This window comes from Nicotiana attenuata, unplaced genomic scaffold (assembly GCF_001879085.1).
Source record: "Nicotiana attenuata strain UT unplaced genomic scaffold, NIATTr2, whole genome shotgun sequence".
Lineage (NCBI taxonomy): Eukaryota > Viridiplantae > Streptophyta > Magnoliopsida > Solanales > Solanaceae > Nicotiana > Nicotiana attenuata.
In genome coordinates, this window is record NW_017674959.1 from 18,611 (window position 1) to 45,591 (window position 26,981).

The window sequence follows — 26,981 nt, forward strand, 5'->3', positions numbered from 1 at the left end:
CTCTATACGTTTTAGTAATCAAGTCGATCATGATGTTATACTGAAGGGCTGTTTCGTTACTGTGGACTTTCACCGGTTTAAGTTTCATCGAAGTAAAATCAGGTTCTTCCCACATACAGGCCTATGAAGCTGTCTTAAGAATTCACAAATAATTTACAAAACGTTTCAGAACTTTTTTTACTTTAGAATAGTTGACAGTAATCAACAATTTGAAGAACTGCATACTCTGCTTCATTTTCGGAAAGAGCCTCTCTACCCCTTCGGGTAGGGGTAAGGTCTGCGTACACACTCCCCTCCCAGACCCCACTTGTGAAATTTTCCAGGGTTGTTGTTGTTGTTTAGACTTTCGTCATACATAAATTTAAAGATGGTTCATCAAAGACAGCAACGGAGACGAAAATGTCAACATCTAGAATAACTATGGAATACCAAATATACAGACGCCTAGCACTCCCTCTTCGTCTCTTCTGCAGAGTTCGAAATAAATCCAGAAAGAGGGTGGGGAGGGACGACCAGATCTAAGGGAATGCCGTTAGAAGTGGCACAAATATTACTCCCTCCGTTTCATATTAAATGAGGTACTTTCCCTTTTAGTCTGTTCCAAAATAAATGACACATTTTTAAATTTGGAAATAATTGAACTTTAAACTCTTTCATTTTACCCATTTACCCTTAATGAGAAGCTTCTATAGCCACACAAATGTCATGACCCCACAAACTTTTTACCCCTTAAGCTTTTAAGACCATAAGTTTCAAAAGTCTTAAACTCCGTGCCGAGTCAAACACCCTCATTTAATATGAAACGGAGGGAGTAATAGATATCACCACTCACGAATTTACTGGCGCCTCGCTGGTCACTGACGAATGACTTGGGATGGAAATGCCTGTTTTCTAGCACAAAATTCAAATTTATAGAACAAAATGCATTGCTACTCCCTTTTAGAAAAGAATATACATGATAAACCTTCAGTGCCTCTTCACAACTCTCTGATGAACCTCTGGCACACGTTCAAAGCCAGCAGCAAAACGAACTACAACACAAAAGAATGATGTTGATAATAATCCTCAAATGACAGAACTCCTCTTTTTTAAGACACATCTACAGCAATACGACATTTGATGAACTACAAACAATTAGTGCAAGCATTGTGATCACAAAAAGTAATCAGGAGTCTTCCTTGTGGTGTCAGGCTCTATCTGCCGTGGAGCTGGGTCAAACTGAAGGAAATTCTGCTCCATGTTTTCGCCTATTTCTAGAATTGCAGCCATGTTGCCACACCGGTAACAATAGTTTGGAGCACTAAATACTGTCACAACATTCTTATCCTGTTGAAGTTATAACAAATAGCATGTCAAATACAAAGTAATAACTAAAAAGCAGCAGTTTCAACTTAAGTAGACACAAGCGGTACATAGGTGTTTCTTTTTAAATTTTTTAGTAGTTTGTTCAGTGGGGTTCACGAACCTGACACCAATTAAAACCCTCCATGACAAGCTGATGGGCTCTAGAAATCAGAGTAAGCCCATTGGTGTGGTTGAACTGAGATGCAATATCCTGTCCAAAGGTGTAACCAGCTCCTCGGGGTGATATTCCCCAACCACAACGATCATCTGGGTCAGACCACAGGAGATCGCACATTGGTCCTTCATGTGGAACCTGATAACCACAGTACGACTTAACTGATGAGGATCAGCAATGTTAATGTGCATAGAACAAAAATCAGCATTGTTGTAAGATATACGCTATAGGTCAATATCAGAAGAAGTAAATGGAATAAATTCCCATCTCTAGCTATGAGGGAATTGAAAAGCAGATTCCTTCCCATAAAAAATAAACAACTAGTGACCGAGCTGCATTAAGACCTCTATAATACACTTCACATTTGCAAAGTGCCAGGACAAATAAGAAAAAAGAAAGGAAAACAGTAAACACTCAGACAATCTTTCAATTCAATTCTTGGTCCTTAATTTGATTTTATATATCTATTGAACATTACTGTAAACTATGCGCATACCACTTCCTTTTGATTAATACAACTATACCCTAATAAGAAATTACTGTATCTATAAACTATATTGCAATGGGCTGAACCATCAATGGATATCAATTAAAAAATTAAAACTTTCGAGCGCAAATATAGAGTATACTTAGCTATGGTTGGCATGAGATGGAGCAAGCAGAAGAGCCAGTAGTATTACAAAAGAAAGCAGTGTATTATCGAAGCATAAAAACTTTAAGCACACATAATACAATACCTCTTGTATACGGTCCAACGATCGTATATTATCCAGCGTATCCAAAGAAGGCGAGAGTCCTCCATGTAAACAGAATATCTAAAACAAAAAGAAGAGTTAAGCTTGAAATTTATTCAGCACTTCTCTTGAAATGAAAAACCAGCAGAGTAACAGCTCAAACCTGACTCTCTATTAGTGCTGTCAGTGGGAGATAATCAAAAAGATCAGTGAAGTACTTCCAAACATTGGCATTTCCGTACTTCCTCAAGCATTCATCATAAAAACCATACCTGTCATGAAAAGAGGCAACTCAATAACACCATACATGACTGAGTTTAGTCATAGTCTTGGCGTCTTGCAGCCTTGGTAAACTGTAAATGGACAATGAATAGCAAAAGTAAATCCTCCTAGCGAACTGCCTATAGATATATCTCTTGATAACAACTGTCAAATGTCTGTTCTCTTTCTTCTTTCTTTGGGTCAGTCTGTCAAATGTTATACATCTATCTGGTGGTTCAAAATGAAGCTTCAGCCAGACAAATTTGGCAAGGCACAAACAGGAAGTGTTTAATCCTAGACCTTAAAACTAGCTCCTCATGACCTTTCGCCACTGTCTTTCTTAGAAGGCATGACGTCTTGCCTGGACAAACTTAGCAATAATATCCTAAGCAAGAAAATAATGAGTGGGAAGACAATATCACTTTAGAAGCTTGGATGTTGAGAAGGGCAAAATTGTATTTATTAAAAGGACAAAGTATCACATGCTACCTGCTCACTCCAAAACCACTACCCCAGAGAACAAAGAAAGGAGAAGGCAGAGAACTAGCAGTTAATACATCGTAATCATGTTATCAAACTGGAAGCACAAGAAAAGGATGAATGTGGATGGATATTTACCACAAAAGGAGAAGAATATTTTGGAGGATAAATGTTTCTTAATCTTATTAATAAGAGCAGCACTAAGATTGTCCTGTGATATGTACATCCAAAATGATCCTTCGAATTCTGTAGGAATTAATTAAGTCTAACACTGTTTCAGCCTCATACATATAGTCCATTTTACACCAGAATATAAGCAAAAGTATACAATGAAACCTGATCCTAAAATGGAGTCAGCTTTATATATGAAACCCCTCAGATTCTTTTCTTTATAATGGGTCCTGCACTGGGATGGAGACTGAATGCTTTTTGGAGAAAAATAGAATAAAAGAAATAACTTCTGTACAAGGTGGCGGTGGTTGCTTTCTGATCAGTTCATTAGATATTTTTGTTAAAAGTATCCTTGGTTTAGTTGATATCGTAGGTTTAATCCAGCTGATCAACTCAACCCATTCCAATTCCAAGAGGCAGATGAACCGGTATCTTTTTTAAGAGGATGGGAGAGCCATTATGTAATCCTCTATAAAAACTGCTACCTTGTCATTGACATGTTGCCTTTAAATAAGACTTTCAGAATACTAATAGATCACATCTCTTGTTTGCCTGCTCTCAAGTCAGACGCCATTCTTTCCAATTTACCTCTAGTTACAGCTCCTTTAATTGCTGATATATTGCTCATCTAGTCCAGATCTAAGACAACCATGGCGTAGTTATCCATTCATTCAAAGCAGAAAGGCGTTATACTTGTCACAGAATATGTATGTGGGAGAGAGTTTACACTGCCAGTAAATTCTAAGTAGAATGAACACTAAATAGATCTCCATCCCAACTCAGGTTCTCCTCTACATATTCTTTTTCTTTCTGGGAGGAGATGAGAAGTGGAAGAAGACCTACACTCAACACACACGCGCGCGACGTATCAGTAAGACCACACCCAGAATAAGGACATTTGACAAAACAGAAATCAATATTTGAAGTTCCAGATCTCATTTAAGGAGGGCACAAGCAAAAAGGAAAAATGAAGTCACTTCTAAAGACACGATAGTAAGATAGTTCCACCAACTGAACCATTTTGAAAATTACACTACCCTGATATCTTACACGATGGGTGAAACAGTAACAAACGGAAACACATGTATGATGTACCAACCTATCAGTCACCAAATGATGCAGAAAAGACTATTTCCCCCCAGTACATCAACTTATAGAGTTAATACTGTGAGCTATCAACTAAGTGCATAACACCCCTAAACTAAGATAAGTGCATCTGATATACATGTTTTCAACTTTCTAGGTACTGTGGCATCACTGCCTATAAATGTTCTACTTGTGTCCTCTTTGACGAGGTGGAGTGTAAAGCAGCTGAGCTTCAAAGTACAAAGAGATGAGGAAAGAAGATAAGGAGCCGCGCGTGTACCCAACCGCATCTTCATAACAAACCAGATCATATAGTGCAACAGAAAAGTTAATTTTTCAATATGCCATTTTATGCACCTAAAAAATGAATTATAATATTCAGGATCGAAAGAGTAAATGACTTACACTTGAGTGATTTGCCGGCTTTCATGGTTTCCCCTAAGAATCGTGATTCTATCTCTATACCGGACCTTCAGAGCAACCAAGAGTGTAACAGTCTCCACGGAGTAGTATCCACGGTCTGCATTTATTGAAATACCATTAATGATAGATGCAAATAAGCATCCATTGAAGAGCCTATTAATAATAGATGTTTATGGCAATATAATTTTCTCGCTGGAGTGTGCATGCTTATATACTTTTCCAACAGGGGAACCAATAATGCTAATATCAAGAAACGTGTGCATGCTTATATACTTTTCCAACAGGGGAACCAATAATGCTAATATCAAGAAACAAAGGTAAAGTATGGGAAGATGAAACACATAGCTGTAGAAAAAGTGAAAGAAGAAATTAAAAATAGCAGATGTTCTTGTGGCTAATGTAGTATGCAATCTTAACATGAAGGAACATATCTCAAATCCAAAAGTACTATAAATTGAAAAAGAAAAGAAAACCTTCAAAAGCCTTTATCCTACAATATGATAGTAGAAAGGAAAATGGGCCAATTATTTATGAAACTAATGCAACCCTACAGTTTATGGATCCATATAATTGACACATACTTTATCAAGACATATAAAGTTAAGAGTTCAGGGAACAAGCCACTTTGGCAGTATTGTGGAGAAAAATAAAGATAACTAGTAGGAAAAGACTGCAGAGTTCTGATACTACAACCTAAGTTGCTCGGACTCGGGTGCGGGTATCCGATACGGGGACGGATCCGAGTATCGGATTCGGCAAAATCTAAATGTTAAGATTCGGGGGTACGGATCCTGATATGGATACGGGTGCGGGGATTCGGCTAAGAAAATTCAAAATAATAAAAAATAGAGCTATAAAAATATTGTAAATTTTGACAGATATTCTGTGAAAAAGTTACATGAATATTGTAGAATTCAATCTTTCATTTTCAAAAAATATGAGACAAATATACTACAATATTAAAGGTATGCCATTTGCCATAACTTAAATCTGTTTTATTTTTTATTTTGAGAAATCAAAATCTTAATTTTTCTCCCAAATTTGTCGATGGACTCCGGTCAAAGTATCCCGCTCCCGCTCCCGCTCCCGTCCCCGTCTCGTATCGGGACGGCACCAAAATCGAAGAGTCCGCAACTTAGACTACAACAACAACAACAACCTAGTGAAATCCCACAAGTGGAGTCCGGAGAGGGTAGTGTTTACGCAGACCTTACCCCTTACCTATATATAAAGGTAGAGACGTTGTTTCCAATAGGCCCACGGCTCAGGAAAGATAAAAGGAAGAAACAACAACAAGCAAACCCATCAGAAAATCGAAGCAATAATACAAGACTACCACTCAGTGGTGCAATCAGAAACCGAAGTGAAAGAAACAACAAGTAATAACAGAAATCTAAAGAATAAGAAAACACAAGACTAACACTGAGCAATGCACTCAAGCTATTGGAACACGCAAGGACAATGCTCGGCTACCTAACCATCTACCTTGATTCTCGACCTCCACAACTAACTATCTAGGGTCATGTCCTCAGTAAGCTGGAGCATCGTCATGTCTTGCCTAATAACTTATTCCAATACTTCTTCGGCTACCTCTACCTCTCCTTGGGCCCTCCAAAACTAGCCTCTCACACCTTCTCACTGGGGAATCTGTGCCTCTCCTCTTCACATGCCCGAACCATCAAAGTCTCGCTTCTCGCATCTTCTCCTCCACCGAGACCACGGCCACCTTGTCCTCAATAGCCTAATTTCTAATATTATCTAACCTGGTATACTCGCACATCCATCTTAACATCCTCATTTCAGTCACCTTCATCTTCTGGACATGGGAGTTCTTGACTGGCCAACACTCAGCCCCATACAACATAGTCAGTCTGATCACTATTCTATAGAACTTACCTTTAAGTTCTGGTGGCACATTCTTATCACACAAAACACTGGAAGAGAGCTTCCATTTCATCCATCCCGCCGCAATACAATGTGTGACATCATCGTCAATCTCCCCATTCCTTGTATAATTGACCCAAGGTACTTGAAGCGCTCTCTCTACTAGGGATGACTTATAAATCAAGCATCACGTCTTCGTCCACTATCTGAGTTACACCACTGAACTTGCACTTCAAGTATTTTATTTTGGTCCTGCTCAACTTGAAACCTTTAGACTTCAGGGTCTGCCTCCAAACCTCTAACCTCTCGTTAACACTACCTCGCGTCTCGTCAATCAGTATAATGTCATCTGTAAATAACATGATCCACGACACCTCTCCTTGAATGTGGCACGTGAATGCATCGATCACCCGGGTAAATAAAAAAGGGCTGAGCGCTGACCCCTGGTGCAACCCCATCACAACTGCGAAATGCTCTGAGTCCCCTCCCACTGTCCTCACCTGAGTCTTAGCTTCATCATATATGTCCTTAATAGTCCTAATATAAGCAACAGGAACACCTCTAGCCTCCAAATATCTTCACAAAACCTCCCTCGGCACTTTATCGTAGGCTTTTTCTAAGTCGATGAACACCATATGTCATTCCCTCTTTCTCTCTATATATTGCTCCATTAATCTCCTAACAAGGTGAATAGCTTCCGTTGTTGATCGTCCCAGCATAAATCCGAACTAGTTCTCGGAAATAGACATAATCCTCCTCACCCTTAGCTTACCCTCTCCCATACTTTCATAGTATGGCTTAGTAGCTTAATACTCCGATAGTTATTGCAATTTTGGATATCACCCTTGTTCTTGTATAAAGGGATCATCGTACTCCATCTCCATTCTTCGGGCATCTTCATTGTCCTAAAAATGACATTAAATAACCCAGAGAGCACCCCAGGCCCGCCCTACCCGCGCTATTCAAAAATTCCACCGGGGATTTCGTCTGGCCCGATCGCTTTTCCCCTGCTCATATTGCACATAACCCCCTCTACCTCCTCCGGCATTATGCACCCACAGTACCCAAAGTCTCTACGACTCTCAAAATGATCCAAGTCACTCAATGTAATGCTCCTATCCCCCTCCTCGTTCAAGAGTTTATGAAAGTAAGTTTGCCATCTCCGTCGAATAAGTGCCTCATCCAACAAAACTCTACCTTCCTCGATTTGATGCACTTGACTTGGTCCAAGTGCCGGGATTTCCTCTCTCACATTGGCTAACCTGTACAACTTTTTATCCCCGTCTTTGCCTAATTCTGATGTACAATTGAAATTGGCATGTTAAATTTCTTACTGAAAGAGAACAAAGTCGAGGCTTTTAATGAGTACTTCAACTAACGGAAAAAATATGTGAAAAGGATGTCCGAAAAGACAAATCCTCACAGCTAATAGATTCTAGTGGCTTATTTCTCTAACTTTCGATTCTGAGAAAAGATTATCAAACAACCAATATGCTTACTTTCAGGAATAACCTGCACTCACACTTAAAAAAGATTCTGGAAAAGGACAATATCTACATAGGCGACAAGCTACTAAATTGTCAGGTAATGAAAGCATAACTCCTAACTCATTTCAGCCATCATCTTTTTGATGGGCCAAAATTTTCCCCACACCTAACGTACGACAAGTGCCAAGAGGATGTTATAAAACTTTGACCAATTCAAACATCTTAAGCTATTGAAATTCGCTTAATGGAGAGAAAAGTCTTCCATATTTACCTCCTATCAAGGCTGGTGTCTTACTTTGTCATGTTTCCAACCACCAGCTCATTAAAAACTTGCATCTTAATAATGATCCACTCACCACTGTGCCTTGAGCCGAGGGTCTATCGAAAACAGCCCCCCTATCTTTATAAGGTAGGGGTAAGGTACACACTACCCTCCCCAGACCCCATTTATGGGATTACACTAGGTTTGTTGTTGTTATTGTTATTGTTGTTGTTAGTAAAGTCTCACCATTTGTTATCAAACAACATGTGCTGATATATATTGTCAAAACAGGAACGGCACATGACAGTAACTCTGTCATCAATGAATGGCATCACAATCATTTATATCCTGAATGATTGAGCAATGAGATGCAGAATTTCTCTTAGGCAGAATCATTAGTGAGACTGTTCACACTTGAAACAAACTACAGATATTCAGTATAAAAGCTACACATCACTCTATACAATGTTGCACAACCTACACCATTCTTCAAGAGATACTAACACTAGCGCTGTTTGTATTTGCATTCATGTCAACAATCGCGATGCCAAATTTATTACATACATGAGAAAATCAAAAGGCAAGCCATGACGAAACTAGCAATTACCACTCGATCTGGGTGCTAAGCGAAGCATAGCCTGCCTCACAGATAAAAGAGAGGATTGTTGTAGACTGACACGACCAACGTAGATATAGTATAATTGTGTCTCAGATTCAAATCCTAGCGGCGGCAGAAAACACTAGGTGATTTCTTCCCACATAATCCTTGGTGGGCAGAGTTAACCTGCCCGATACTTGTGCTAGTTGGAAGTGGCAGGTACCCAATAGAATAGTCAAGGTGGCAAAATCTGCCCAGACACCACCATCATAACAAAACAAAAAAATAGTCTAAATGTAATGAATCCTCGAAATAAATGGGTACATAGAAGTCATATATAGCTGGGCCTAACTAGTTTAGGATCGATAGATAAACCAAAACTTAACTTTTACAATTCAACACAAAATTCACAGCCCCGCTAAATTCCAAAAACCATAAAATCTCCGAAAATCCAAAACCATTACCAAAATCTCAAAAAACTCACCAACATAATCGCCCATGAAGAGATAATTGGTATCGGGAGCATTTCCACCAATCCTAAAAAGCTCGATGAGATCGTAGAACTGTCCATGAATATCACCGCAAACAGTTACTGGACATTTCACGGGCTGCACATTCCATTCCTCCACAAGTATAGCCCTCGCTTGATCACACAGTATCTTCACCTCCGCTTCCGCCAGCGGCTTACACTCCATCAATTGCTCGATCTGCCGATCTACATCCGCGTTCGAAGGCATTTTCCTCGCCAATCTGCAAATTCCTAGCTTGATCAATTCAGCAATAATCAACCAAAGATCAAACGGGAAAATATTAATTAATTCGAATTTACGTACCGGAGATTAGATTTAAGCTGAAAACAATTCAAAAATTACAGCCGATTTAGCATCGGAATATGTAGGATTAGGGCTTCAATCACCCAATTATCTCCTATTTCTGATATTTGTCTCCATTCATATGAATTTCTTTTTTTTTCTTCCTAAATTCTCTTTAAAAATGTAACAAAAGGTTTCGTAATTAGAATTATTTTTTGTGTATAGGATCTATTTTTATGTTTGTCCCTATTATCAAAGTGTTGTGTGTCTCTATGTGTGAGGTGAAAATAGAGAAATGAAATTCAGAAATGGAATGTAAAATGAAATTCAAATGACGTGAAATGAAATGGAGATGCACGTCAATTTTGGGAAAACGACATTCCTCTCCGGTGGCTCCGCCAGGTCAAAATATAAGTTCTCTGGTGACACGCGTCAGCTAGTGAATCGCTTATACATTTTTTTTATTCACCTAGATATTTGAGAAAATAGTCAAAAAAAAAAATTGTGTATTCACAAGTTAGGGATAAGGCTGTGTACACTCCACTATCGAACACTCCGCCCTCTCCGGACCTCACTATTGAGATAAAATAAGTTTGTTGTTGTTATTGTAGTAAAAACAAATACCCTCTGTTCACCTATTTTGCAAAATTTGCCCCTTGACGTTAACTTTCTGGCTCGCTTGTGCCCTCAAAACTAACGGTCCTTTCTCAAATAAAAAAAAAAGATAATTATTTATTACGTGGCAATTTCTTATTGGCTCTTCTTAAAACCCAATCCAGATCCATTTAATAACCCACCCATGACCCAAAAAATTTGCCCCGACCCAAAAATATAACTTCTTTCTCGGTTCTCATTCACTACCAAAAACGATGAAAGCTTTAAGAGTTGGGGTAAAAATCTGGGTTTCTTCTTATTTTTTTAAGTTCTTCAGTATAAATCTCACTGTTATTATTGTTATCAGTTAAAAATTTTATTGCTGCCATTAGTGGATCTGAGGTTGCTAAGGTATTATTTCTGGCGGCTTGAGCTACCGAAAAATTTCGCACCATCGTATGACAGAATTCCATCACTGATACTCTAATTTATACACATTACACCCATAAAACCTCAGCGAAGAGGACCCAGATAAAATCATAGTAGCAAATTGCTCCAAAAGAAGTACACAAAAACAAGAATAAGCTCACTATCATTCTCGATTCTCATACACACTTGTACAATCTCCATCTCCAAATAATACCATCAAAAACCACCATTAAACATCTTATAGACCCCAAAACATACAAACTCAATTTTGCCAAAATTCACAAAAAAAAAAAGTCACCGGAGAATATCTGTTTTTCCAAACACGAGGGATTAATTTGTTATTTACTCTTTCATTAAAAAAAAAAAAACAATCTCTCATTAGAGTTCAAATTAACATATTATTTTGTGTCACACCTCCTTTTTTACCACCCCGCACAGAGGTATATGGGAGTTTTTCCAATTAAAGTGACATTATTCGAAATGGGATTATTTCAATTATCAGAGTCGCCACTTGGAATAGTTTAATTGGTGTCCCAAGTCACCGGTTTATTTTAAATCCCAAATCGAGGAAGTTTCGACTTTATTTTAAAAGTCTGCGAACCAGAAATTCTAGATAAGGAATTCTGTTAACCCGGGAGAAGGTGTTAGGCATTCCCGGGTTCCGTGGTTCTAGCAAGGTCGCTTAGTGATTTATACTTGGCTTAAATTGTTTAACTACTCATTTTTAGGACCTATGTGCATTTATCTATTAACCGCTTTTAATTGCTTAATTATTCGTAATTAAAGAATTCAGTTAAGCATACGTATACTCTTTTTCATTGGCGCGTCAAAAATCATGTCACGCGAACGTGTCCACAATTAATAACGCTTTGTTTATTATATTAAGAAATGTTTGGTTGAAGTTGCGCGAACGCATCCCTCGAGTTACTTTTAGAATTAAAATCACAATTATGTTACGCGAACGTATACATAATCACAATACTAGTCTAAATCGAGCCGAAAGCAAACTACGATTATTTAATATCTAAGTTGTGATACTAAGATGAGGGCCATATATGATTTAATTGTGAGGGCACACCTCAAACCTTTTCTATAAGTGTTAACTCTTGATCTAATCTTATGAGGGCCATTAATTATAGGTTTGCTTGGCATGGCACACCTCGCTTATTGCCCTTTTTTAGAGAAAAATTACACTTGATTAGAAGGGCTAAGTCTAAATTAATCTTTTTGGAAAAAAAGATTTGGGCTTGGGGCGTTCACTTTTGGGGTTAAAACTAAAAGATAGTTCAGTTTTGAAAAAAGGCTTGTGTTTGGGCTCAAAGTCCAGCCCAGCAGAGAAGGACACAAGGGGGCTCTTATCCCTGTTGGAATTTTGAAAAAAAATATCTGCCCACATTGGACTTCAGGCGGGCCCAGTTGTGAATATCCACCGACTGGGCCTATCTACCTCAATATTTCAACCCAACCTTACACCATGTTTTGCAAAGCTAAAATTCACATCAATTTAAAAAAAAAAACAGAATTCGGAAAAATACAAATTGAGTCTAAAATTAAATTATTAACATGATTTGTAAGGCATACATTTATGCTGGAATTTACAAGAGGAATTTTAGAATTAAGGATCAAATTACTGGGTTTCATGCCTAGGCCTACTCGCGTGGGCCCAGACTTGTTTAGGTGGTTCCCAGATTTGGGCCCTATTGCAAGTCTGGCCCAATTCGCATGCTGGGCTACAATTTAAAAAAAAACTCATATGCTATGTACCTGAACTGAGAATCAAAAATAGTCAAATCTTGAATTTAAAACACTCCCACAGTCCAATTACTTAACAACAGTCCATAAATTGACAAAGCATTTCTAAATACATCAAATGTGTCTAAGGGAAGGGGGGATAATTAAGGTAAGGGTGGAATTTTTCCTAACTCTAACTCTTCCAAAGTCCTTTGAATCAGCTTCAGTTTTGCAAGAAAAATCAGCTATGGAGCTGTTTCCTTACAGACCAAGACTTAGCTCCAACTCTGAGACTTCCTATTACCAAACCAGCCTTGGTTTCAGCTTAGACTTTCAAGAATCTAACCATGTTTAAAGGTTAGATTCACAGAAATGTCTTCAGATATATGACCTACTACATTATCAAACCAAACTCAAACAAATAATGCAAAGATAAATGAAGCAAAACAGGGTGATTCATGGGTTTGACCATATTAAGGATTAAACTCATGAACCAACAAAGGGCTTCAACCCTAAGACCTGATATGCTGCCAGAATGATCCAGGGGGAGGGGGATAGTTTAATCCATGGATCTGACCATGTAAGGGTTAGACTCAATGAATAAACCAAATTTCAAATATGGGGATCTAAACATGCTACATGACCAATGCAACAAAAGATAAGTATATATATCAACTGAAGTAAACAAACAATCAATGCTAAACTCATACAAGGAAACAAATACTCATGATATAAAAACAAAGAGACAAAGGATCACTCATTTAAGAAGGAAAATTTTTAATATGGTTGCAACTTCAGTGATAAATCCAGCAAGAAAACACAGATATATAACATTGGCATGAAAGAACAGCTTGTATTTCATTTTTAAACTCCATTTACAAGCATTTAAACATGGAAGAACATGTGTACCTTGAACAACAATAGAAAAATAGCAAGTAAGAGGAAAGAAAACTGCTGAAAACTTGAGAAGAAAGGAAACAGCCGCAGTAAACCAACACAGCTACAGCAAATCTAGGTCCTAGAACTTGAACCAAGTCCAATCAGCTTTCAAACCAGAATCCCAGCTAAAGAAACCCAGAAAATCCTCTATTTTAGACCATTTTTTAGCTTGTGAAAACCAAAAGGAAAAAGTTTTTGAAATTTTCTAAGATTTCTGAAATCTAGTCTCTTCAGAAAGAAGAGAGAGCTTTTTTGCAGTAAAATGATGCTGAAAAATCTTTTAGAACTTTTAGGCAGAGAATAACGCTGAATTGTGTTTGCGAATGAATGAGGGAGTGTTTCCTTTTATAGAATGCACAAAAAGGCATCCAAAAAAGGAATATTCTGACCTAATTTTGAAACTGCAGAATAGTACAGCATTTTTCATACAGCTGTCTGTCCTTTTTTCTTATCCATTACCAGCATTTTGCTAAAAGACAGCTGTCCAAAATACTAGAACCTTATTATTTTAGCCTACGGGAAAGTCTATTTTTACCCTTTAAATTACTGTCTATTTCAACTTTACCCTAGGTTCTGATTTTAAATCAATTACAACCCTTTTAGGCTTTCAGCCAAGTGATTAAGTTGCCTAAGGTTATTGCATTTCAATTTCTGAAATTAAACTAAGGTTTAAATGGCTATTCAGAGTTCAAACCTAAATTTAAACTCAGTTAATCAAAGCATGTAGGCAATTAACATATGTGAACTCAGATTCAAACGGCTAGTCAGAAACCAGAATTAAACTATTCTAACTAAGACTGGACTGAATCAGGCTAATAGCCCGTTTGGCCAAGCTGAAAAAATCAGCTTATTTTGAGAAGTGTTTTTTTTCAAAAATGCTTTTCTCAAAAGTACTTTTGGTGAGAAACAGTTTATGTTTGGCTAATTAGTTTGAAAAGCACTTCTGAGCAGCAATTAGTGTTTGGCCAAGCTTTAAAAAACTGCTTCTAAGTGTATTTTTCTCAAAAATGCTTCTCAGAAAAGTGCTTTTGGAGAGAAGCTACTTTTTTCTGCTTCTCCAAAACTGCTTCTGCTTCTCCTCAAAAGCACTTTTTTCCTTCCAAAAGCTTGGCCAAACACCTCAATTTTTCGCCAAAAGTGCTTTTGGCCAAAAAAAAGCACTTTTGGCCAAAAAGAAGCTTGGCCAAACAGGCTATAAGACTAAATCAATCCGGAGTTAGCTGAGATAGGTAATTAATTAACCATTAATCCTATCCTAATTAACTAATGGATACTGAGAGTAAACTTGCAAGGAAAATGATGAAAGAAAGAAAAGGAAACAACACAAAAAGGGTCATCATGAACTAAAAGAAATGCTAAAACTTGGCAAACTAAATTCGTAAGGATGAAATCTAATCATGCACCTAATGAAGCTAAATTGTTTCAAACATATAATCCGGCCTAAAAATGAAAAATAAAAATAAAAATGCTCAAATTAAACTTAAACAAAATAGCCAATACAAACTAATCTGACCAATCGCATACTCACAAGTCACAGCACATTCAATCAAGCAGATAATCCGAAATTGACTCAAACAATCTAAAAGAAAAAGTCAGAAACAGAGACAAAAAGCAAACAAGAACAAGAAAAGAAAGAGGAAAAGTATTGTGAACAAAGGAGGGTATGACCTAGCCATGCATCAGTGTAACTTCGACATAGGTCGAGACTGATGCAAAACGATTGCTCTTATCAAAAGCAATCAATTTACATGAGCCTCGACCCAAGACGAACATAATACTTGCAAAAATTGCACAAGGTCGAATCAAGGCCTTTTCTGGAATCTTGGATCTACAAATCAACGATTTTGGCGGGGTTTCTAGGGTAACTGGTGAGAGATACGAGGTGAGGGAGGTGTGGTGGTTGTCTGGTTGGAAGTTGGACAGGTTTGGGAAGGTTTGGGTGAACTAGGGTTTTGGTCTTAGATCTGAAATTTGGGCGATTTGAGCGAGATTCAAAGGATTGGTTTGGGGATTTGGAAAGAGGAGGGGGTGAGGAGTATCTGGTGTGAATTTGGAGTGGATTGGAGGTGGTCCGCCACCGTGAGGCAATTTCGGCCGACGGACCACGGCGGAGACGGTGAGGAGTTGATGGCGGCTAGGGTTTCGGTTGGGTTTGGGCGTTAGAGACGAGTGAAGGGGATTGGAATAGGGGGAGGAGGCTCATTCGGACAGTTAAATATTAATTGAGTGACCAGTTCCGGACCGTTGGATCATAATGATCCAACGGTCGTGATGAGATTAGGGCAAAACGGTATCGTTTTGGACTATAGGGAGACGGACCGGGTAATGCTTGTTTGGGCCTAGGTCTGGGTAAATTTGAGAACGAATTTGGCATTAAAAAGTGGCCCAATTTCAAAACAAATCCAATCTTTTCAATTAGCCCTTTATTTCCTTTTCTTTTGCTTTTTCTTCTTTTTTTTTTTAAATTAAAAATCCTAAATTAATCTAAATTACAACATTAAACTAACTACCTAATTACAATTATTATAAAAATTACTTAGCCCTAAATTAAAAGAGAAAAATCAATAATCTAAAAATAAAAAAGGAAAAAAAATGTAAAATGGGCCATTTTTGTGATTTTTATTTTTTATAAAACAAATAATTAACTAGTTAATCCTAAAAAATGTAAAAACAAACACAAATGCAATGCATGGTATTTTTGGTATTTTTCATGATTTAATAAAAATTAAACGTGCACAAAAATGCAAACAATTAATAAAATTCTTCAAAAATTCCCAAAAAAATGGCAAATAATTAAGAAAAAGTCTATTTTCTTGGATTTTATAGGTGTAGTTCATATAGGGCAAAAATTACATGCTCACAGCTGCCCCTCTTGGCTAGGAAACACAAAGGGTTTTCGGGCAAAGATAAAATGAGCAATTACGAGGGATTATTTTCCATTTGAAACTCCATGAGAAGCATCTTTTGGAAAAGTCTGACCGAACCTTGCTTTAGAGGTTGCCTACATATCCTTGGCTATAAAGGAATCAGGTGAGTGTAGTTATGGAAGTTTTGGTATATGGGACTACTGGAAAACTGTGATTTCACTACTGTTACTGTTGTTTCTGCTTGCTGAGCTCCTTATTACACCGAAATAAAAGATGAAAAGCTAAACTAGCTAAGCCTATCAACTACGAGTTACAAGATTCCTATCTATAAACCTTCTAAAGCTTGATCTTGAGTCTTGGATGATTCTTCCTGCAGATTCTGATCTAAATCTCAATGCTCGTTAGTTGCAATCGCTAGTTCATTCTTCTTCAACTTTCGGATCAAGGCGGGACATGCGAAAGCTTGTGACTTCCATCACGTCTTGAGCAGTCCACATCTTTTCTCCGCTACTGCACTTTGAGTTCAAATTCTTTTCTTGTTCTTCCTTTCTTTTATTTGGGTTGAGACTTCTTCTTTTGGTCATCTCAAACCTTGTGCCTCACGGTAAAAACCTGTTCAGGCACCAAAGCAAACAAATGAACGAAATTTTTCTGCCCCAGTTTTCACTAGGAAAATTTCGTGAGTTATTGTAACAAAAATCTAAACTATTTTTTATTGAAAGCAATAAAATCGGGATTGTGTATCCCTGGAAAAAGAGATTAGGGAGTGGGCCCTATATCTATAATGAGATCAACCAGGGAGTGGAGACCCTATGTTGGAAAAGAGACTAGGGAGTGGAGACCCTTTATCTAAAAATAAAATCAACTAGGCATTGGAGACCCTATGTTGGAAAAGTGACTAGGGAGTGGAGACCCTATGTCTAAAATAAATTCAACTAGGGAGTGGAGACCCTATGTTGGAAAAGTGACTAGGGAGTGGAGACCCTATGTCTAAAATAAATTCAACTAGGGAGTGGAGACCCTATGTTGGAAAAGTGAATAGGGAGTGGAGACCCTATGTCTAAATTAAATTCAACTAGGGAGTGGAGACCCTATGTTGGAAAAGCAAACTAGGGAGTGGAGACCCTATGTCTAAAACAAAATCAACTAGGGAGTGGAGACCCTGTGTTGGCAAAACGACTAGGGAGTGGAGACCTTATGTCTAAACTAAAATCAACTAGGGAGTGGAGACCCTATGTTGGAAAAACGACTAAAAAAAGGAGACCCTATGTCTAAAGTAAAATCAATTAGGGAGTAGAGACCCTATATCTAAAGTAAAATCAACTAAGGAATGGAGACCCTATGTTGGCAAAACGACTAGGGAGTGGAGTCCTATGTCTAAACTAAAGTCAACTAGGGAGTGGAGACCCTATGTTGGCAAAGCGACTAGGGAGTGGAGACCCTATGTCTAAAATAACTTCAAGTAGGGAGTGCAGACCCTATGTTGGCAAAACGACCAGGGAGCGGAGATCCTATGTCTAAACTAAGATCAACTAGGGAGTAGAGACCCTATGTTGGCAAAGCGACTAGGGAGTGGAGACCCTATGTCTAAAATAACTTCAACTAGGGAGTGGAGACCCTATGTTGGCAAAACGATTAGGGAGTGGAGACCCTATGTCTAAAATAAAAATGCAGCTAGAGATTGGGGACCCTAGGCTACCATGATTTTGAATTTTTCTTCTTTTTTTTTTATTTATCTATTTCATGGAATGCGGGAAAATTTTTTGTAAGGGACTTCCCTTTTTTGGATTGTTGCTGCAAAGCTCTTTTTAGCCCTTGCGCAGTTTCTTTTTGGTTGCACCTGCTTCTTGAAAGGTTGCTTTGAATTACACCTGTTTCTTGTGTGGGGCTTTGGCCTTTTCATCTTATTTTGCCTTATGGGCATTTGACTTTGGATTTCTTTCCTTTTCAATAATTTTAACTCTGAAGCATCTGCCATCATGGCCAGTCGAGATCGACTTGATGCACCTGCTGAGGCTGGGTGCTTTTCCTTGAATTTGGCTTTTGTTAAGCAGAACCCTATAAAACCAATCTTGCCATCTTTTCTTTGTATTAGTTTCGGAGAAGGATTAAACCAAAAGGGATTCAAAGAAAAGTAAACAAACGATAGGATGATGAATTTAACAAGAAGTGTCCCTTTCGGGGGAAGAAAGAAGGACTTATCTGGAGTGCATGCAGACTTCAATAGACATGACATGCTTCTTGGACTGGACACCCGATCTGCAAACATCCAATCTCTCATAAACCCATCATAACTCGTGTCTTCAAATCGAGAAAATCTTGCCAGGACTCTTTTAGTGCCAATGGTTGTAAGGAATCCCTTCTTTTCGATCAATGGCGCCCTTTGCGGGTTTTCGCCAATTGACCTCTCTTATTTCTCTTCTTACCGTTGCCTTATAGTGCTCTTTGCGAGTTTTCACTAACAAGACTCTCTTATTTTCAGTTTCTCTGCTCACCATCGCCTTACGGTGCCCGTGTGGGTTTTTACCAATAAGACTCTCTCATTTTATTTCTCTTATTTTGTTGCATCAGATCCAAGTAACCACATTCTCCGATACTTGAACATTATCAGCAATTGATCGGAAGGACTTGAACAGGATTTGGGGTAAAAGAATTTGGATTGAATTACAACTTTGGAACCATTCAGGCGGGATCATCGCCGAACCATTATAACATCTGCTCCAGTTTCATTTTTTTGGGGGGACTTTGGATTTTTGTTTTGGTGTGACTGAACCCAGAGAGAGGCTGCCTACGTATCCTTTCAGAATCAAGTCGAACGTAGTTCAGGGAAACTTTGTTTTTGATTTTGATGATTTTTTTACAAACATTTTTGGGTTCCAAAGAGGGTAATCAAAGAAAGGTAACCGGCTCAAAGGGTTAGCAAAGGGTTGAAGTGTTTGGGGGTAGCGAGAACGAAAGCCTTCGTCATCCCAATCGGATAATATCGGTGCCGCAGAAGGGTTAAACGTAATACCTTTTGACCGCGTCTGCATTTACAGCTGTTTCAGGATCATTTCCTTCAATGTCTCCTAAGTACAATGCCCTTTTCGGCAACAATTTTCTTATAATGTATGGACCTTTCCAGTTTGGAGCGAACTTTCCCTTTGCTTCCTTGTTATGAGGGAGAATACGTCTCAAAACGAGTTGCCCCACTTCAAAATTCCTAGGCCTCACTTTCTTGTTATAGGCACGGGCCATTCTTTGTTGATACAACTGCCCGTGGCAAACTGCGGCCATCCGTTTTTCATCAATCAGGGTTAACTGTTCTAGACGGGTCTTGACCCACTCACTATCCTCAATCTCAGCTTCAACGATGATTCGGAGAGAAGGGATTTAAACTTCTATGGGTATTACGGCTTCAGTGCCATAAACCAATAGATAGGGTGTTGCTCCAACTGATGTGCACACAGTTGTGCGATATCCCAACAATGCAAATGGCAACTTCTCATGCCATTGTCTAGAACTATGGATCATCTTTCTAAGAATCTTCTTGATGTTCTTGTTTGCTGCTTCAACAACACCATTAGCTTTGGGCCGATAAGGGGTAGAATTGCGATGCGTGATTTTAAATTGTTCACATATCTCGCTCATCAAGTGACTATTCAAGTTTGCAGCATTGCCCGTAATTATAGTTGTAGGAATACCAAAACGGCAGATGATGTTGGAGTGCACGAAGTCTACCACTGCTTTCTTGGTTACGCCTTTGAGAGTGACTGCTTCAACCCATTTTGTGAAGTAGTCGATGGAAACCAATATGAATCTATGCCCATTTGAAGCTTTTGGCTCGATTGACCCAATGACATCCATACCCCAAGCAACGAACGGCCATGGTGCCGACATAGGATGCAGTTCTGAGGGTGGTGCATGAATCAGGTTGCCGTGCACCTGACACCGATGACACTTTCGGACGAAGCTGAAGCAATCATTTTCCATGGTGATCCAGTAATAACCTGCTCGAAGGATTTTCTTTGCAAGGACGTATCCATTCATATGAGCTCCACACTAGGGCTGTGCACGGATCAGATTGGATCGGATTTAGCATATTTCAGATTCGGATTTCGAATTTCGGATTCTGAAAAGGGCAATCCGAATCCGATCCAAATTAACATTGGATCGGATTGGATTTTAAACTTTGGATCGGATAATTTTTCGGATTGTTGGATCGGATTGTCACAAAATTGCTGGTTAGGACTTAGGACCATTCATCTCCTAAAACACCATTCAATCAGAAAAAACCATTCATCTCCTAAAGCACCATTCAATCATAATCAAAAAAATTGAGTGAATAAACACCATTCATCTCCTAAAACACCATTCAATCATATTGAGATTCACTGTTTTGAATCAGTTGAAGCATCTCTTTCACCAAAATTTTCAACAATTTGAAGTTTATTCGGTGTCTCTATCTCATCTTCCATTTACCAAAACAAAAAAAAATCAAAGTAAAATCAAAAGTTGAAAAATAGAACATGAAAGAGACATAAAAGACATAAGAGAAGGGAAGAGAGGCGGAAGAAAGAGACATAAAAATTAAAGTAAAATCAGAAGTTTGAGACTTTGAGTCTTTGAGACTCTTCGGTCTTCACTGAAGAGAAGAGAGGCGGAAAAATCTAAGTGAGTGAGGGGGTGTGTAAAAAATGAATAAGCCTAACCCTAAAATTTTAGTGTAGTATTTATATAGGTACATATAGTTTCGGATTTCGGATCGGATCGGATTTAGATCATACCAATCCGAATCCAATCCGAAAATTCGAAATTTTATAAAACACAATCCGTATCCAATCCGAAAATCTGGAATCGGAAATCCAAAAATCCGAAATAGAGTGGATCGGATTGGATTTCGGATATCCGATCCAAATGCACAGCCCTACTCCACACACCCCTGCGTGTACTTCATTCATGATTCTTCCGGCCTCTTGGGCATCCACACATCTCAAAAGGTTCAGATCTGGAGTCCTTTTGTACAAGACTTCTCCGCTCAAGAAGAAACCACTAGCAAGCCTTCTAATGGTTCTCTTTTGGTCTCCACTGGCTTGCTCGTGATATTCCTTTGTTTACAATAATCTCTTGATATCGTGTTACCATAGCTGAATATTTGGTTCCACCTCAACCGTATTGCAATAACCATTCCTTTCCCGGATTTGGATTTCCAACGGGTCAATGTGGACATTGCCTGGATACGACAACATCGAGGCCAGAGTAGCGAGTGCAGCGGCTAGGTCATTGTGAAACCGGGGAACGTACCTTAACTCGACGGATTTGAACCGCTTGCTAAGATCTTCCACATGTTGCCTATATGGAATAATCTTGACGTACCGAGTTTCCCATTCTCCCTGAGCTTGTTGGATAATTAGATCCGAATCTCCCATGATTAACAATTCTTCCACATCTTAGTCGATTGCCATATTCATACCCAGGATGCAGGATTTATGCACGGCAGTGTTGTTCGTGCAGAAAAACCGAAGCCGGGTTGTGGAAGAATAATGCTGACCAGTAGGTGAAATAAAAATTGCCCCAATCCCGACACCTTTTGCGTTCACCGCTCCATCGAAGAACATTTTCTAAGCATTGGCGCCTTCTGAAATTACCTCGACTGAATTCACTTCCTCGTCCGAAAGTAAGTACTCAAAGGTTGATATTCATCATCAACAGGGTTTTCAGCTAGGTGATCCGCTAGAGCTTGAGCTTTCATTGTCGTGCGGGTGACATAGACTATGTCGAACTCGATGAGCAGGATTTGCCATTTTGCCAACCTCCCTGTGAGCATCGGCTTCTGGAATATGTACTTTAAAGGATCCAATCTAGTGATGAGATAGGTGGTGTAGGCCAATAGGTAATGCCTAAGCTTCTGAGCGACCCAAGTTAGGGCGCAGCAAGTCTTTTCCAACAGGGTATATTTGGCTTCATAACTAGTGAACTTTTTGCTCAAATACTATATTGCCTGCTCTTTCTTCCCGGTCACATCATGTTGCCTGAGGACACATCCGAAGGAATTCTCCAAGATTGTCAAATACAAAAACAAAGGCCTCCCAGGTTCGGGTGGGACCAAGACTGGCGGATTCGACAGATATTCTTTGATTTTGTCGAAGGCTTCTTGACACTCCTCTGTCCATTTATTCGCTGCATCTTTCTTCAACAGCTTGAATATAGGCTCACATGTGGAAGTCAACTGGGCGAAGAACCTGCTGATGTAATTTAACCTTCCCAACAGACTCATAACCTCTTTCTTGGTTCTCGGAGGAGGCAGATCCCGAATAGACTTTATCTTTGTTGGGTCTAGCTCGATGCCCCTCCGACTGACTATAAATCCCAAAATTTTCCCAGACGGAACTCCAAATGCACATTTAGCTGGATTTAGCTTCAAGTCATACTTACGCAGACGCTCAAAGAACTTTCTCAGATCCCGAACATGGTCATCCTGCGTTCTGGACTTAATGATCACATCGTCCTCATACACCTCGATTTCTTGGTGCATCATGTCATGAAAGATGGCAGTCATAACTCTTATGTACGTTGCCCCGACCTTCTTCAAACCAAAAGGCATGACCCTGTAACAATAGGTGCCCCAGGGTGTGGTCAAGGCTGTCTTTTCCGCATCTTCTTCATCCATCAAGACCTGATGATATCCCGCATAACAATCCACGAAAGACTGTATCTCATGTTTGGCACAGTTGTCAACAAGGATGTGGATGTTTGGCAAGGAAGTTGTCCTTGGGACTTGCTTTCTTCAGATCTCGATAATCGACACACACTCGGGTTTTCTCGTCTTTCTTTGGCACTGGGACCACATTAGCCAACCATGTAGTGTATCGGACCACTCGGATCACACCCGTTTTTAACTGTTTGGTGACATCTTCTTTGATCTTGTAACTGATGTCAGTTTTGAACTTTCTCTGTTTTTGCTGGACAGGGGGACAATCGGGGTAAGTTGGCAATTTGTGCACCACTAGATCAACACTTAGTCCTGGCATATCATCGTAGGACCAAGCAAACACATCTTTGCATTCAAACAAAAGTTGGATTAGTGCATCCCTAGTTCTTTCATCTATGTGAATGCTTATCATGGTTTCTTGGACCTCTTCTGAACTACCCAAATTAACTGGCTCGGTTTCATTTAGATTTCGCTTAGGATTATTCTCAAATTGTTCCAATTCTCGGTTTATTTCCCTTAAAGCATCATCTTCATCGTATTCGGGTTCTTGATTTATTATTTCACAATTAGACAGCATGTTAGGATCTGGGCATGAATTCCGCAAGCATGTTTTGCAGCCTTCCAGTTTTGCAGCTTGGCATTCGGCCCCATATATTGCACCTCAGTGGTGCTTGAGCCTTCTCCCGGCTGGACCATGTGGGTTTCATACAACATCTGCCTCATGGCTCCACATATGTCTTCAATTTCCTCGGTCGTGAAGGCCTCATCTTCCTCTTTTATGTATTTGGGTTTGACGAATGTTTTGAAAAGATGTGGGATTGGCTGAGGCAAGACTAAACCATTGCTCTTTCGCTCATTTGCCCATGTCATATCAGCTGGTGTGGCATGAAAACCCCCCACCGAAGAACTTCTTGCTAGCAGCCAGAGTGATAGGTTCTGTGATACCTTGCAATGATGTCCTGAGCCCCTTCCCGGGCTTATAACCATGCCTGATCATTTCATTAGTGACCATGATTTACGCATTTGAGAGAAAGGGTTGAGGACACAGGTTTCCTTCTTCACATTGATCTGCGACCACAACCTCAAAAGCCTGATAGACTATGTGCTCGCTACCATCCCTAGCTTCGAGACATGGGACTGACAGGACCCTATAAATTGATTGCTCGTCCTCTCAATGGACCACGATCTCCTGATCTTCGTGTTCAAATTTCACCATTTGGTGGAGAGTAGAAGGTAAGGCCCCTGCCGCATGAATCCAAGGCCTTCCTAAGAGAAAATTATAAGAAGTGTCCATGTCTAGGACCTGAAATGCTACCTCAAAACCCACAGGACCAATAGTCAAAATCAAATCGATCTCCCCTATTGTGTCCCTCATGATGCCATCAAAGGCACGCACACAAACAATGTTAGGCCTGATTCTCTCAGTCCCATTCTCCATTCTTTGCAAAGTTGAGAGAGGGAAGATGTCAACTCCAGATCCGCCATCCAGCATGACTCTTTTCACATAGTACCCCTCATACTTGACTGTCAAATGAAGGGCTTTGTTGTGGGCAGCCCCTTCCGGGGGCAAATCATTCTTACTAAATGAAATTTGGTTGACTTCGAAGAATCTTTCCGCCATCCTTTCCAGTTGTTCAACAGCGGTTTCAATCGGAACATAAGCTTCATTGAGGGTCTTTATCAACACTTTCTGATGCTCAGTCGAGCTTACCAGTAGAGACAAAAGCGAGACCTGAGAAGGGGACTTCCAGAGTTGGTCAATTACCTCGTAGTCCGCAGTTTTCATTTTCCGGAAGAATTCCTCGGCCTATTCAGCACTGACGGGCTTCTTGAGCGGGAAACGTTTCTTTTTGGCTTTGTTCAAATCCTCCAAGTTGAGGTATTTCTCGGCTGGGTTAGTTTCATTTGCTTCCCTATGACCTTTTTTCCCTTGTACGTCACTACCGCTTTGTTGTAATTCCATGGGAAGGCAGTGGGGTCTGTCATGGGCTTCTGTGGTGCACGACTGATAACCACGGGCTCATTCAGCCTTGACGAAATTACCGGCCCACGTGCCACATAAGTCAATTTGGGTACATACATCTTAGGTCCCCTGTTCAGCTCGAACCTTTTTGGAAGACTCAATGTCAATTGTTCTTTCCTGTGAGCCCGGGGAACGTAAAGAATGGCATCTTTAGGGGGTACTGCCCCTGATTTGGTTTCCATTGTCTTTTCTGCACTTTGAGGGGTGGATTTACTCTTCTTCTCCCCCTTGTCTTGCTTTGCAACCGCCCTTGGCTTCTTTTCAACATCAGCGATGGCAATGATGGCTTTCAGGGCGGGGTCAAACTCCTTATCTTCGCAAATCATCCCAATAACTGGCCCATTATTATGGGCCGGCAATGGATTATTGGTCACATTAGGGATCTCTTCATCTTTCAGCACTATCTGTTTTTGCTTTATTAGATTTTCAACCGCCCTTTTGAGAGTCCAACAGTCTTCAGTGTCATGCCCTTCTGCTCCTGAGTGGTAAGCACATCGAGAACCGTGTCGGTAGGAGGACGACTTTGGGTTCTGCCTAGTTTGGGGTACGGGTTGCAACAAACCCATTTGGACCAGTTTAGGGAAAAGGCTAGAGTATGACTCACCAATAGGCGTCAAGTTGTTTCTTCTGGGTGGCTCCCAAGCACGGGCATTTTATGGGAAATTATTTTGTGAGGGTCGGGGATTATATGGAGCTTGGTGAGGAGGGTTATTTCTAGGAGGTGGAGCTCGGTTTTAGTTAAATTGTTGTTTTGGACGAGCATAGGGCTTGGCATTCATCACCGCATAAGGTTGAGGAGCCATAGCATAAGCCTCATCCGGATGAGGATAATAATGTTGCGGGGTGTTTGGAGGGAAGTAACCTCTAGGTTGACGGGGGTTTCTCAGACTTGAAGCCGCCAACGCCACCTCTTCTTTCTTCTTTTTGTTTGCTACACCTCCTGACCCGCTTTGGATTGCTAAGGACGTAGCTCTTATAGCAGACTGGCTCAATATGCGACCTGTTTTCAGACCATTCTCGACCATCTCACCAATCTTGATAGCCTCAGCAAACGGCTTTCCCATTGCAGACATCATATTCTGAAAGTAGTCAGCCTCTTGAGCCTGTAGAAAAACACTGACAATCTCGGTCTCATCCATTGGGGGCTTGACCCTGGCCGCTTGTTCGCGCCATTTAATAGCATATTCTCGGAAACATCCCGATGACTTTTTTTTGAGATTTGACAGGGAATTTCTGTCTGGAGTTATGTCTATGTTGTACTGAAACTGCCTGACAAAATCTCGAGCCAAATCATCCCATATGTGCCAGCGAGATATGTCTTGATCCATGTACCACTCGGATGCAATGCCAACTAGACTCTCTCCGAAATAAGCCATTAGAAGCTCTTCATTTCCGCCTGCCCCTCTCAGTTGATTGCATTACCTCTTGAGGTGGCTATGGGGTCTCCATGCCCGTCATACTTTTTGAACTTGGGAGTCTTAAACCCAAGGGGCAGGTGAACATGTGGGAACATACACAAATCAGCGTAAGATACACTCTTCTGGCCACTTAAGCCTTGTATATTCTTGAGGCTCTGCTCCATGCTCCTCATTTTTCGAGTGATTTCCTCTTTCTCGGGGTTCATTGTAGTTTTCTCTTGCCCCGCGGTAAACTCATACCGGGGTTGTTGAGGGTCAGAATTAGTGGTGAGATGGGCCGTGTCTGGTGGAAAGGATGGTACTTAGAAGGTAGAAGACGATGGATCAAAGCTTGTCCTGGGCAAATTAGGTTGTGCCGTGGCCGAGGATGGTGGTGTGGTGAATATGTTGGAGGCCACACCCGAAATCAAGGCCTGGGGGCGAACCTCAGAAGGCGTTCTGGTAAAGTGGGCGGAGATGGTAGGATATCCGAGTGGAGTGTTTGGGTAATTTATTGGGACGTTAGAAGTTCCACTTGCTCTGGGAAGTAGCTCGGGTAGCCAGGTATAGCACTCGGCGGCTCTCGACCGTTG

The 26,981-nt window shown here is 40.0% G+C and overlaps 1 protein-coding gene across 1 annotated transcript; it reads right to left on the reverse strand.

The window, feature by feature from the left end:
- Nucleotides 1–888: 888 nt before the first annotated feature.
- LOC109219512 (serine/threonine-protein phosphatase PP2A-2 catalytic subunit-like) lies at nucleotides 889–10,025 on the reverse strand. Its single transcript, XM_019383971.1, has 7 exons — nucleotides 9,739–10,025; nucleotides 9,390–9,655; nucleotides 4,657–4,771; nucleotides 2,417–2,525; nucleotides 2,257–2,334; nucleotides 1,466–1,657; nucleotides 889–1,326 (listed from the first exon to the last, which is right to left on the reverse strand). The coding sequence occupies exons 2-7, from the start codon at nucleotides 9,640–9,642 to the stop codon at nucleotides 1,153–1,155; spliced, it is 921 nt and encodes a 306-aa protein (XP_019239516.1). The 5' UTR covers nucleotides 9,643–9,655; nucleotides 9,739–10,025; the 3' UTR covers nucleotides 889–1,152.
- Nucleotides 10,026–26,981: the final 16,956 nt, after the last annotated feature.